Source organism: Chrysemys picta, chromosome 12 (assembly GCF_011386835.1).
Source record: "Chrysemys picta bellii isolate R12L10 chromosome 12, ASM1138683v2, whole genome shotgun sequence".
Lineage (NCBI taxonomy): Eukaryota > Metazoa > Chordata > Testudines > Emydidae > Chrysemys > Chrysemys picta.
The window spans coordinates 22,091,297-22,103,996 of NC_088802.1; the positions used below are offsets into that span (position 1 = coordinate 22,091,297).

Here is a 12,700-nt window from a genome sequence, read left to right on the forward strand (position 1 = left end):
ATTTTGTTGCTTGATCTTACTTTTCTGTAAATAGCCCTTAAGGACTTCTCTTGTGCACTCATATTGAAGCTCTCTGTCTCTTTTCCGATATCCTAGAAGACATGAGTTTATGCATCTTCTACCCCTAACAGGTTTGATCTCTCTCCAAAACTGTCCATGCACTCATTTCTGTGTAAAACTTCGGAGTTTTTCTGTGGGGATTTCGTTTCTACTATCTTTCATGATTTCTTGGGCTGGAATGCACTCTCAGTCAATGCTTTTTATCACTACCAATTGATCTTTTTCTCTGTCTTTTAATATGTTTTGATGTTGTAATCTTGATTATCAACTTCTTCCTCCGTGGATAGCAGATATTTTTCCTGTATCACACTGTCAGATGTCTTGTCTATGTTTTTATTGCTATTCAATACTCGTTGCTTCACTAGTAGCTTTCTTGTCCGGATGTCAAATTTTTATTTATCCCCTGGATTCCAATTGATCTCCCCGGCACTGTGCCATACTACTGTTCATCCTGAGTCATTGCTTTTACCAAAATGTTTGCATGTGGGTCAACATGACTAATCTCCCTTTTCAGGCTTTCAGTCTCTATTTGCATAAATAACCCCTGTTTGCTATTAACCTCTCAGTTGTCCAGTGAGTCTATGCTCAGTCATTTCTTTCTTGGTGTTGACGTTTCTTTTCTTCAAGTCTTGGCGCATCCATGTCCTCCAGCCTCTCTCTTCTGGTTTTGCCAAAATCCAACCTTAGATCAATTCTTGGTTTGCACTAAGAGTCCTTTTCACTCTTTGGCTGAAAATTATCTCTGGTTTTCTTGAATTGTTTGGACAGTTGCATGATATCAGGCTGGGGTTACCCACTTACACACACACCTTGGAAGTGGAGGAGACTGTCATAAAGCTCAGCCCTTCTGAGGCCCTCGTTATGACATTTTTAATATTTATCAATTTGCCTGTATTTGATTGGGTTGCCATCCTATGCCCAAGCCAGTATTTCTAATTCTCAGGGGTTTATTATTATTATAATTTTAATTATTATTATTATTATTATTATTGTGGAAATCCTAGATATTTGAATAGGGATGAATCCAATAATATACTATAGATATCAAACACTCTACAACAGTGGTTTTGAACTTGTGGTCCACAGATCCCTGCTGGTTCGTAGACCATATTTAAGATATTCAAAGGGGTTGGCACCTAAATTTTTAGGGGTCCGCAAATGAAAAAAGGCCAAAAACCACTGCTCTACAAAAAATTAAAAATGTAGTAGACAAAGAGGTACTTATAGAATTGGCCAGATCCCAGATTCAGTGGGTGTGAATCAGCCATAGCTCCATTGGAGTAAAGGGACCAGATGCCCAACTGGAGTAAAAACAGCTGTATCTCTGCTGATGTTAAAGGGACAGATTAAAGAGTTATTAGGCCAGAGAGAAACCACAAGCAAGCGTATGAGTGATGGTTAGGGCCCTCACCCTGGATGCAGGAGATCTAGTATCCAGTCCCCTTTCTTCAATGTTTCTTTCATTATTTAACCACAGTGGAACAAATTCAACAGGAGAGCCTAAGCAAGGCCTGCATCAGACTGTCCCATAGTCCCAGCTAGGTGGGGGATTTGGTGAATACCTGGGGGGAAAGAGTCTGTGATTTAGGTGCTTAAAGTGGCAGTTAGGGATCTAAGTCCTGATGTGTATCTGGCCCATTTTGTCCTTGTAGGACATACAAATTCCAGCCAGATTATCACTATTGGTTTTCTAAATGTTGTCAATTTAAAGAGCATATATATTTTACATGATAGAATAGGGCTCTCTTTATATTCAACCTACTGAAGAGATGACCTCTAGATGACAGTTCAATTAACTTTTAAGATCTGAATTAATTTTATTTATTTATTTGTCTCATAGGTCCTAGTTTTGCTGATAAAATATCAATGGAAAATCAAACCACAGTGATGGAATTTATTCTCCTGGGACTTTCCAGTGACCCACAGATGCAGATTTTCCTCTTCTTGGTGTTTTTAGTTACTTATCTAATCACTCTGGGTGCTAATATAGTGATCATGGTGGTGATAAGGGCTGATTCTCACCTTCACACCCCTATGTACTTCTTTCTCTTCCATTTATCCTTTGTTGATATCTGCTATTCCTCAGTCACGGTGCCTAACGCACTAAAGAACTTCCTAACAACACACAAAACTATTTCTGTCAATGGCTGCATTGCTCAGATGTTCTTCATCCTCCTCTCAGCTGCTGCTGAAGTTTTCATTCTCTCAGCCATGGCTTATGACCGCTATGCTGCCATCTGTGACCCATTGCATTACATGGAGAGAATGAGCAAAGGGATCTGTGTTCAGCTGGTGAGTGGGGCATGGACAATAGGCTTCTTCCATGCCCTGCTTAACACTGTTTTTACCTCCAAGTTGCATTTCTGTGGGCCCAATCAAATCAGCCATTTCAGCTGTGAGCTCCCTCCTCTATTACAACGATCCTGCATTGACACCTTCACCAATCAAGTGGTGCTTCTTACTTCTGTTGTAATATTTGGGTCAAGCTCCTTCCTCCTTACGCTGATCTCCTACATTTACATCATCTCCACCATTCTGAGGATATGGTCTGCGGAGGGCAGGCGTAAAGCCTTCTCCACCTGCAGCTCCCACCTTATTGTGGTTGGTTTATGGTACCTGACAGCCTTTTTCCAGTACACAAAACCCAGCTCAGTCTCCTCTGTGGTTCTGGATGAAATATTCTCCATTCAGTACAGCATCTTGACCCCCATGTTAAACCCCATCATCTACAGCCTGAAAAACAAGGAGGTGAAAATAGCACTAGGGAAAACATTGGGGAAATTGAAGTTTTTCAAGTAGTGTTGATGATCTTAAATTAAATATTTTTTTAAATCCAAGAGCAGAGAACTGTAGATAACTTTGGTTTGGGACATTCTCAAGTCAGGTAACTGATGGACAGATTGTGACAACCTCAGCTGCTCTAAATCAGTGTAGCTCCATTAAAGTCAGCGAACCAAGTTGTACAAGTGTCACTGGAGCACGGGGGCCTGGATCCTGGGTCTCCTACACCCTGAGTGAGTGTTCTAAGCACCAGGCTGTAGAGTCATGCAAACATTTCTCTCTCTCTCTTCGCTCCATATCTCTTTGATCTGGCCCACTGACTTCAGGGGAGCTACGACCAATTTATACCAGCTGGGCGTCTGGGCAGTTTTATAAAAATCTCTTCATCTATTGATTTCTCAGGTTTTTTTGATTAATTTGTTGAAACAACTGATATTAAATTGTTATCTTATTGTACTTTACCCTACTAAAATCTCAAGGATTTTTTCAATAATTAATTATAATAATTAGTGGAGCCAATAGGTTTATTTCCCAGGTAGGGCTAGATCCACAAAGGAACTTATCCCATATCCCCATGGTTAGGGCACTATGTTCATGGGGGTCTCTCTCTAACTCTCCTGTTCAAACCTCACATGGGTGGGGAGAGAACCCCTGTTTAAATCCTGTCTCTTTATCAGGCACTTGAAGCAGGGCCCTCCCACATCCCAGGTGACTATCCTGACCATTGGGATAAAAGTTGAGTGGTCTCTTCCTTCTAATTCCTTCTTCCTTCCCCCCAACCCAGCTTTTTGTTAAAAAATGCCTTAGGTGCAGTTAGAGGATTCCCAGCTGGGAACCCTCTAAACAGAAGGAGGTGTCTTGCTCCAGGGGACATGGGGACTGAACTCTTTGACAGAGGTGGGATTTATAACACACCTTTCTCTTCATCCTCTCCCATTGGCTAGGGAATCACCTATCATGATGTTAGAACATAAGAACAAATGATAGATCATCCCAGGTCAGATGGTCCATCAGACCAATGGTCCATCTTGCACAGTATCCTGTTTCTGACAGGGGCCAGTGCCAGATTCTTCAGAGGGAAAAATTAAAAGAACAGGCAATTATTGAGTGATCCATCCCCTGTTGTCTGGTCTCAGCTTCTGGCAGTCAGATGTTTAGCGACATCCAGAGCAGGGGGTTGCCTCTCCGGCCATCTGGACTAATTGCCTTTGATGGACCTATCCTCCATGAATTTATCTAATTCTTTTTAAAAAAACTGTCTTCAGCACAGGAGAAAAGGAACAAGGGAAGTTAAAATGAAAGCCTGATTTAATATTTTATATTTCAAACGCTTTAACTGTTTTGCCGCCTTGTCTGTATCTTTAATAAAAGGTTATAAAAAGAGATTTTAACGGTATGTTTTCCAAGGTACTAAGAGTGAGGTTTCTGCATACCAAATGCCGAACCTTGTTTAAAACTGTTTAATGTGGGACATTGACTGAGTTATGTGGACACTTTGGGCCTGTCTATGGATCCAAATTAATAAACACAAACTACCTTGAGATCTTTGTGGGTCACAGATGCTCCTGAAGAAAACTGCTCAATTCTGCTATTCTGTGTGATGGGAACATAAGAACTGAGTCCAAGCTGAGGCGCGTATCTAGCTCAGTATCCTCTTTCTGACAGTGACCAGAACAGGATGGTCAGAAAGTTTCACAGTAGACAGATGTGGTATATTTAGCTCCTCACAGTAGAATTGTATATAAATAGATATTGGCTTAATGTCTGAAACCTGTTTAATATCCCTTCAGAATATGTTTTCAGAATTAATTATAATAACCCTAAATATTCGTATCTAAACCTTTTCTGAATTTTGCTACATTGAGATAAAAAATGTAAGGTGTAGCAAAAAGTTCCACTGTCTAATTTTGTCATCTTCATGCCATCAGCACATGCAAAGAACACCCTCCCAACAGTCGCTCACCAAACCATCACCCTCACCTTACGAGAATCCAACAGGAAGAAAGAGAGGAGGTCTCCACTGAATGGGCTTCTTCATTTCTCTGTTTTTGTGAATCTCTTCTGATCTAGAGACATGATACTGCATGCACTTGAATGTTTAGACTAAATGGACATACTTCTGCAGCCTGTCTGCATTCAGAACTCCAACTGAGGCTTACAAGACTTCCACTTACAGACCCCCTGCAGGACTGAAATTAATCAACATTATGTATGATCCCTGTGACGTTGCAGTCTATATGATTTTATAAAAATATGCTAATGGGTGAATAAAAAGTAACTGGAATATGCTTCACGCAACAGGTCTCTTAAGGTATCATTACAAAGCTTATTGTCTACTGAGTGTGATCATCCTATTTGTATAAAGGTATCACTCTTGTTTCTGAAACTAGAAATATGAACTATAACTCTGAGGGCGTATTGTAATTATGCAAACTGTGAGTCATTAGTGGTGGCTTGAAATCTTAATGGCTCCCATTAACCAGGACAATCGACTGTAGGTGGCTCTATTTGTAGGCAAGCCTTCCAGTGAGGCAGGCTGGGAGGAATGAAGGCTTGGGTCTTCACAGTGACATGTGAAAATGGCACATTAACTGGAATCCATCTTTAACCTGGTGCTTTTCCAGTGAGAGGAGGGATGGGAACCCAGAGGGACAAAGGATTCCCGCCTTATGCAAAAGATTTCTATGTGGGTGGAACAGAAAAAGGGGAGCCATCATGAGGAATCCCCTAGCTACCACCTGAGCTGGAACAAGAGCTGTACCAGGGGAAGAATTGTGCCCAGGTCTGGAAGGTGTCCAGTCTGAGGAAAAAACGTACTGAAGCATCTCTAAGGGTGAGATTATCTGTATTCAGTTTGATTAGACATAGAGAGATATGCACTGCTGTTTGCCCACCCAGGTATTAACACATTGTCTGAGTTAATTAATAAGTAAAAAGTGATTTTATTAAATACAGAAAGTAGGATTTAAGTGGTTCCAAATAGTAACAGACAAAACAAAGTAAGTCACCAAACAAAATAAAATAAAACCCACACATCTACCAGTGTTATAGAAGGCGAACAATTTATGAGTTTACACTGTATAAGCTTTATACAGGGTAAAATGGATTTATTTGCGTTTTGACTCCATCAGGAGTTGGGCATCTGAGGCGTATGACTTTAGGTCGAATTAAGCAGCCTTACCTCGATTTAAGCCTGGACTCGTCCACACGACGAAGCCCTTTTTTGCAACTTACAGGGCTCTTTAAATCGATTTCTTTACTCCACCTCCGAGGGGATTAGCGCTGAAATCAGCCTCGCTGGGTCAAATTTGGGGTAGTGTGGACGCAATTCAACAGTATTGGACTCCGGGAGCTATCCCAGAGTGCTCCATTGTGACTGCTCTGGACAACGCTCTCAACTCAGATGCACTGGCCAGTTAGACAGGAAAAGGCCCGCGAACTTTTGAATCTCATTTCCTGTTTGGCCAGCGTGGCAAGGTGCAGGTGAGTGCAGATCTCATCAGCAGAGGTGACCATGTTGGAGTCCCAGGATCTCAAAAGTGGTCCTGCATGGACCGAACGGGAGGTATGGGATCTGTTCGCAGTATGGGGAGACAAATAAGTGCTAGCTGAACTCCGTTCCAGTAAACGAAATGCCAAAACATTAGAAAAAGTCTCAAAGGGCATGAAGAACAGAGGCCATAACAGAGACGCAAAGCAGTGCCACGTGAAAATTAAGGAGCTACGGCAAGCTTACCAAAAAACCAGAGAGGCAAACGGCCACTCTGGGTCAGAGCCCCAAACATGCCGCTTCTATGATGATCTGCATGCCATGCTAGGGGGTGTGGCCACCACTACCCCAATCCTGTGCTTTGACTCCAACAATAGAGAAGCACACAACACGGAAGCGGGTTTTGGTGACTAGGAAGATTATGAGGATGATAGCTCACAGGAAGGAAGTGGAGAAACTGGTTTCCCCAACAGCCAGGATATGTTTTTCACCCTGGAGCCAGTACCCCCGAACCAACCCAAGGCATACTCCCGGACTCTGAAGGCGGAGAAGGGACCTCTGGTGAGTGTACCATTGTAAATATTACACATGGTTTAAAAGCAAGCGTGTTTAATGATTAATTTGCCCTGGCATTCATGGCCAGTACAGCTACTGGAAACGTCTGCCAACGTATCTGGGGATGGAGTGGAAATCCTCCAGGGACATCTCCATAAAGCTCTCCTGGAGAGAGAGAATGTTACTGAAAAACTACTAGAGTGACCAAAGGATGGTACCATCGTGTCTACAAAATTTACACCTGGGTTTGACTCACTACATCAATCAGTGCTGTGGATACAGCTTCACCAGTGTGCCATATAGAGGAACAGTACCATGGTACTTTGATTTGTGTGAGGGTCAATTGTTGTATTGCAGACTGGTGTTCTGTAGAATCAAGGGTGCATCAGTTATGCTTTCAAGTATGCTTTAAAGTATTTAATGTTATAATAGCCTATCAGATGATGTGAAAAGGTGCAACCTGAGACTGTGGGACTGCTGTGCCCCCTGAATTCACCATCCTGGGGTGTGTCTCAAAATGCTCTGCTACTGACAAGCAGCAAACCACTCTCCAGGTTCTGTTATCATTCAGTCCAGCAGCATGTGAAGTCCCACATCCAGCTAGATTGCATGAATGTTCTCAGAGCCACTCATGAAATCCCAGAGAGAAAGGCACCAACCAGATCCTCCCAGCCTTCTACCTCAGGGATATACTGTCTTGCACTGCTCAAGATCACGTCTCAAACAATGCAAATGTATTAATTGATTTGCCACTTCTTTAAGGGGAGTGGACATGCACAGCCTTTGCAACCTGAGTAGATTTACCAAACACTTCAGACAAATTCACTAGTAAGAATAAACATAAAAGTAAGTTTACTGACTGCAAAAGATAGATTTTAAGTGATTACAAGTAGTAAGCGTATAGATCAAAGTTAGTTTAAGAAATACAATAAAATCGCAGTCTGGGTTCTAATAACTGAACAAGATTTTAATCAAGCAATATCTCACCCTGATAGATGATATAAATAATTCTTTAGTATGCAGGCTAGAAATCCTTTCAGCCTGGGACCCCCTCCCCAGTTCAGAGTCTTTGTTTTCTAGATGTTCCTTCAGGTGTTGAGTTGTGGTGGGGAGAGAGAACAAGTCATGATGTCACTCTTCTTTTTTTATAGCTTCCTCCAGTGGGTGGAGTGTTACTGTTTCAAATACAGCCCCCAGCCGAGTTTATGGAAAAACGCAGTTTACAAAATAGAGTCAGGTTCACATGAGTGAGTCACATGCCCTTACATACTTTGATGACTCCACAACAGCAGCCATCCCCCATACTTCAGCTAGAAAGTTTACAGGTGGGGACAGGTTTCTTCTATGGTCCATTAATGGGCCATTAACTTGAATAGTCCGTTCACAATGTGTTGGCCAGACAAGATGTAAATACCTGGTGGGTGTCACCCCAGTAGGAAACATCTGAAATACCGGTACCTACTTAATATTCATAACTGCTCCTTCCTCCTCACCCTGATCTCCTACATTCCTATCATCTCCACTATCCTAAGGATACACTCTGCGGACGGCAGGTGTAAAGCCTTCTCCACCTGTTGCTCCCACCTTATTGTAGTTGGTTTGTTGTACCTGGCAGCTTTTTTCCAGTACACAAAACCCAGCTCAGTCTCCTCTGTGGCTCTGGATGAAATGTTCTCCGTCCAGTACAGCATCCTAACTCCCATGTTAAACCCCATTATCTACAGCCTGAAAAATAAGGAGGTGAAAACAGCTCGAAGGAATATATTGGAGGAATTCAGCTCTCTCAAGTAGAGCTCAGCATAGAACTTTTTGTAACTAGTGTTTGGGATGTTCTCAGCTCAGGTATCTGACTGACACTTTGGGCTGAATCCTCTGCTGTTCTAAAACAGTGTAGATCCATTGAAGTCAATTGGCCAGATCCCCAGCACGTGTAAATCAGCCATAGTTCTATTGGAGCCAGTGGGGGTGATCCCCAGCTGAGGCTAGATTCACAAAGGGATTTAGACATGAACAGGAGAGATTTAGAGACACCCACATCAAGATATCCCATAATACAAGGTCAAGGCATGCACATGGGAGGGGGCAGATCCCTGTTTCAATCATTTCTCCTCATCAGACACTTGAAGTAGGGGTCTCCCACATCCGAGATGAGTACCATAACCACTGGCATAAAAGTTATGCTGGAGCTCCTCTTCCTAATTCCTTCTCCTTGTTGGACAAAAACAAATGTGTATATAACTGGTCATGAACAAATTCAGGCTGGAAATTAGAAGAAGGTTTCTCACCAACAGAGGGGTGAGATTCTGGAACAACCTTCCAACAGGAGCTGTAGGGACACACAACTTAATTAGTTTTAAGAGAGAGCTGGATAAATTTATGAGTGCAACTGTACGATTGCATTTCCTGAGATGTTGGAGGGCACGGCTTAGCAGCCCTGGGCCTCACTTCTGGTTTATGTCTTAGCTTCCTAAAGCTCATGCTTCAGGGTTTCGGGTAAGGAAGGGGATCCCCCTCTGGGAACATATTCTGGAAGGGTTTTGTTGTTGTTGTTGTTGTTTTTGGTCTCCTTCCTCTGAAGCATCAGGGATGGCCACAGCTGTAGATGGGATCCTGGATGAGGTGGGCCAGGCCTCTGAGGTGGCACCATGTATTCTCTCTGTCAGATGTTTGCTGAGGCCTTTCTTGCTCACATAATCAGGGACTAACTGATCTTCAACTCTCACCCAGCACATTTCACTTCAATTTTGACTTTTTCTTTTTTTTTACTCTTTCTATATTATTTACTTTTAAATGTTATTTTTTATTTTTTTTTATTTTCCATTTTTGTTTTTTATGTTTTCTTTTTAATATATTTATATTTTATTTTATTTTATTGTGTCTTATATTTTAATGTTACGTTTTATAGTTTTTTATTTTTATAGTGTTTATTTTAATTTTACATCATTTTGGTTTATATTATTTTAGTTTTTTATATTTCATTTCTTTTTCTTTTATAATTGTATAGTGTTTTATTTCTTTTCATTTGTTTTAGAATTATGATGTATTTGCAAAACTAAATTCACTGAAAATGACACGTCCCAGTAGAAAGGTTTGATTTTGATGAATAAACATCTCCATCAGAAAATTTTCAATTGGCATCCAACTGAGTGTTCAAGCCAAGGTGTGGGCTTCAACTACAATCCCAGTTTTAATTATCCTCAGTGAGTGCTTGGCCATATAAAGAGACTGGGAATTTCCTCTATAAATGAGACTATGGCTGATGACTGCAATGATGATGGGGAGATGAGATGCTTCCAGTAGCCTGATTTCCACTAAAATCAGGCCCACAGAATCCCCTATGTGGTGCTCTAGGCAGGGGAAAACTCTTTGAGATGCCCTCACCCAAATCCCCAACTTCAGGTCCCTAAACCCCTCACACTCTAGACCGTAACCCAGAGGTCACTGCCTCATCCCTGTATTCAGAGTCTATGTAATCAATACAGAGAAGTATCAGAGGGGTAGCCGTGTTAGTCTGGATCTGTATTAGCAGCAAAGAGTCCTGTGGCACCTTATAGACTAACAGACATATTGCAGCATGGGCTTTCGTGGGTGAATTCACCCACGAAAGCTCATGCTCCAATACGTCTGTTAGTCTATAAGGTGCCACAGGACTCTCTGCTGCTAATACAGAAAAGATCATTCAATTTTCAGAATGTCACTAAGCAGTTTGAATCAACAATATTCCTTGGCAGAGAAATCCAAAAGTTTATATGCAATGATCACAAAGCAGCATAAAAACTGATCTACATGGTACAGCATAAATGAAATCAAATGATGACCACCTAAAAAGGCTTAGGAGGTGAGGGTCTGGACTGGCACAACCTCACTCATGGTGTGTTGGTTTCTGTCAGGGACAATGGAAGCTTCTGAAGTCCAAACCAAGCCAATTCGCAGCCAGCAAAATTGTGGGGTGTTTTACCAGCCCAAACGAGTCTGTGAGAATTCAGGGAATCCAGTGCCTACACCTTCATTTACAACACTCCTCCTGGTGATCTGGTTTTCCCACTGCACACCACTAGTATCAGCTCTTGGGAGCAGAATGAAGGGAGTAAGGCTTAATCTGTTGCCAGACAGAAAAATGAGGGTTTTTACACAAATCTGAGCTTGCCTTAGCAGCATGTTTGTGTGTCAGTTTTTCTCATTCACTCTCAGATGTCATAAGCCTCCATTATATGACTCCAAGCCCCCAGCCTGTGTGCTCAGACCAGTATTTGGGTGGGTGACCTGAAGGAGAGGGAGCATTTGAACATTAATGCATTTAATTTGATAATGTGATATTGACGTTTAACAAATGCTGTTCTTGTTCTCTTGTAGAGTTTGGTTCATTTCTGCCATGGTAGACGCAGAACAGGGAAATCAAACCTCCCTCACAGAGTTCATCCTCCTGGGATTTGGGACTGTCCCAAAACTGCAGATCCTTCTCTTTCTGCTGTTCCTTGTGATTTACATTGTGACCATGGCCGGGAACATCCTCATTGTTGTGCTAGTTGTGGCTGATCAGCACCTTCACACCCCCATGTACTTCTTCCTGGGGAACTTGTCCTGCTTGGAAACCTGCTACACCTCCACCGTCCTGCCCAGGATGCTGGCCAGTCTCCTGACTGGGGAAAAGACCATTTCTATTGGTGGCTGCATCACACAATGTTACTTTGTTGGCTTCTTTGCAGCCACCGAGTGTTATCTCCTGGCAGCAATGTCTTATGATCGGTACCTAGCGATATGCAAACCACTGCATTATGCAACCCTTATGAATGGCAGTTTCTGCCTCCAGCTAGCAGCTGGGTCTTGGATAAGTGGGTTACTGGCTAGTTCCATAGTAACTGGTATGATGTTACAATTACCTTTCAGTGGCCCCAATGAAATTGATCATTTCTTCTGTGAATTTACACAAATAATAAATCTCTACCGCAATGACATCTACCAGGTGGAGCTTTTAATTACCATTCTGTCTGCTTTATTCACCCTGCCCCCATTTGCTTTAACTGGGACATCCTACCTGTGTATCATCTCCACCATCATGCGAATCCCTTCCACCACCGGGAGGCAAAAGGCATTTTCTACCTGCTCCTCTCACCTCATTGTGGTGACAATTTTCTATGGGACCCTGATCATTGTGTATTTGCTACCAAACACCAACACACTCAGAGACCTCAACAAAGTGTTCTCTGTCTTCTACACAATTCTGACTCCTATGGCCAATCCCTTCATATACAGCCTGAGAAACAAAGAGGTGAAAGAGGCCCTGAGAAAAAAATGCCAGTAAATGTGTAGATTAATATCTCATGATTTTTAAGCCATTCTCATCATTTTTCACACCTGTCTCATTAAGTTTGCACATTAGGGTTGAATTTATGGGCTTGTCTTTGGATCAGTTTACCCTGCAATCATGGGGTGTGATTTCAGCTGGTGTAGACAGTCCCCAGCGAGCTTTACTCTAGCTACCAAGTACTGGAGCATTAAAGCTGCGGCAGCGCACGCTTCAGCTGAGACTAGCCATTCAAGTAAGTTCACAGGATTCCGGGTGGGCTGCTACAGCCTAGGCTGAAGCACAGGCTGCTGCAGGTCCATTGCTCCAGTACCTGAGCTAGGTAGATTAAAGCTGACCTGGGTGTGTCTACACGAGCTGCGGTAACATCCCATGATTGCAGTGCAGACATACCCCTAACTGCAACGTTAGCTCGAGGCCCAACTTGAGTTAAACTCGAGCTGTGGCTTTTGTCTTTTAATATATACAATTGTGTATATATATATATATACACACAATTGTAAAACCTA

At 42.3% G+C, this 12,700-nt stretch overlaps 2 protein-coding genes across 2 annotated transcripts; both read left to right on the top strand.

The window, feature by feature from the left end:
* Positions 1-1,912: 1,912 nt before the first annotated feature.
* On the top strand, positions 1,913-2,859 carry LOC103306881 (olfactory receptor 5A1-like). The gene has a single exon (XM_008176350.3). The coding sequence runs from the start codon at positions 1,927-1,929 to the stop codon at positions 2,857-2,859; it is 933 nt and encodes a 310-aa protein (XP_008174572.3). The 5' UTR covers positions 1,913-1,926.
* An 8,399-nt stretch (positions 2,860-11,258) lies between these two features.
* On the top strand, positions 11,259-12,188 carry LOC103306882 (olfactory receptor 10A7-like). Its single transcript, XM_024112824.2, has one exon. The coding sequence runs from the start codon at positions 11,259-11,261 to the stop codon at positions 12,186-12,188; it is 930 nt and encodes a 309-aa protein (XP_023968592.2).
* Positions 12,189-12,700: the final 512 nt, after the last annotated feature.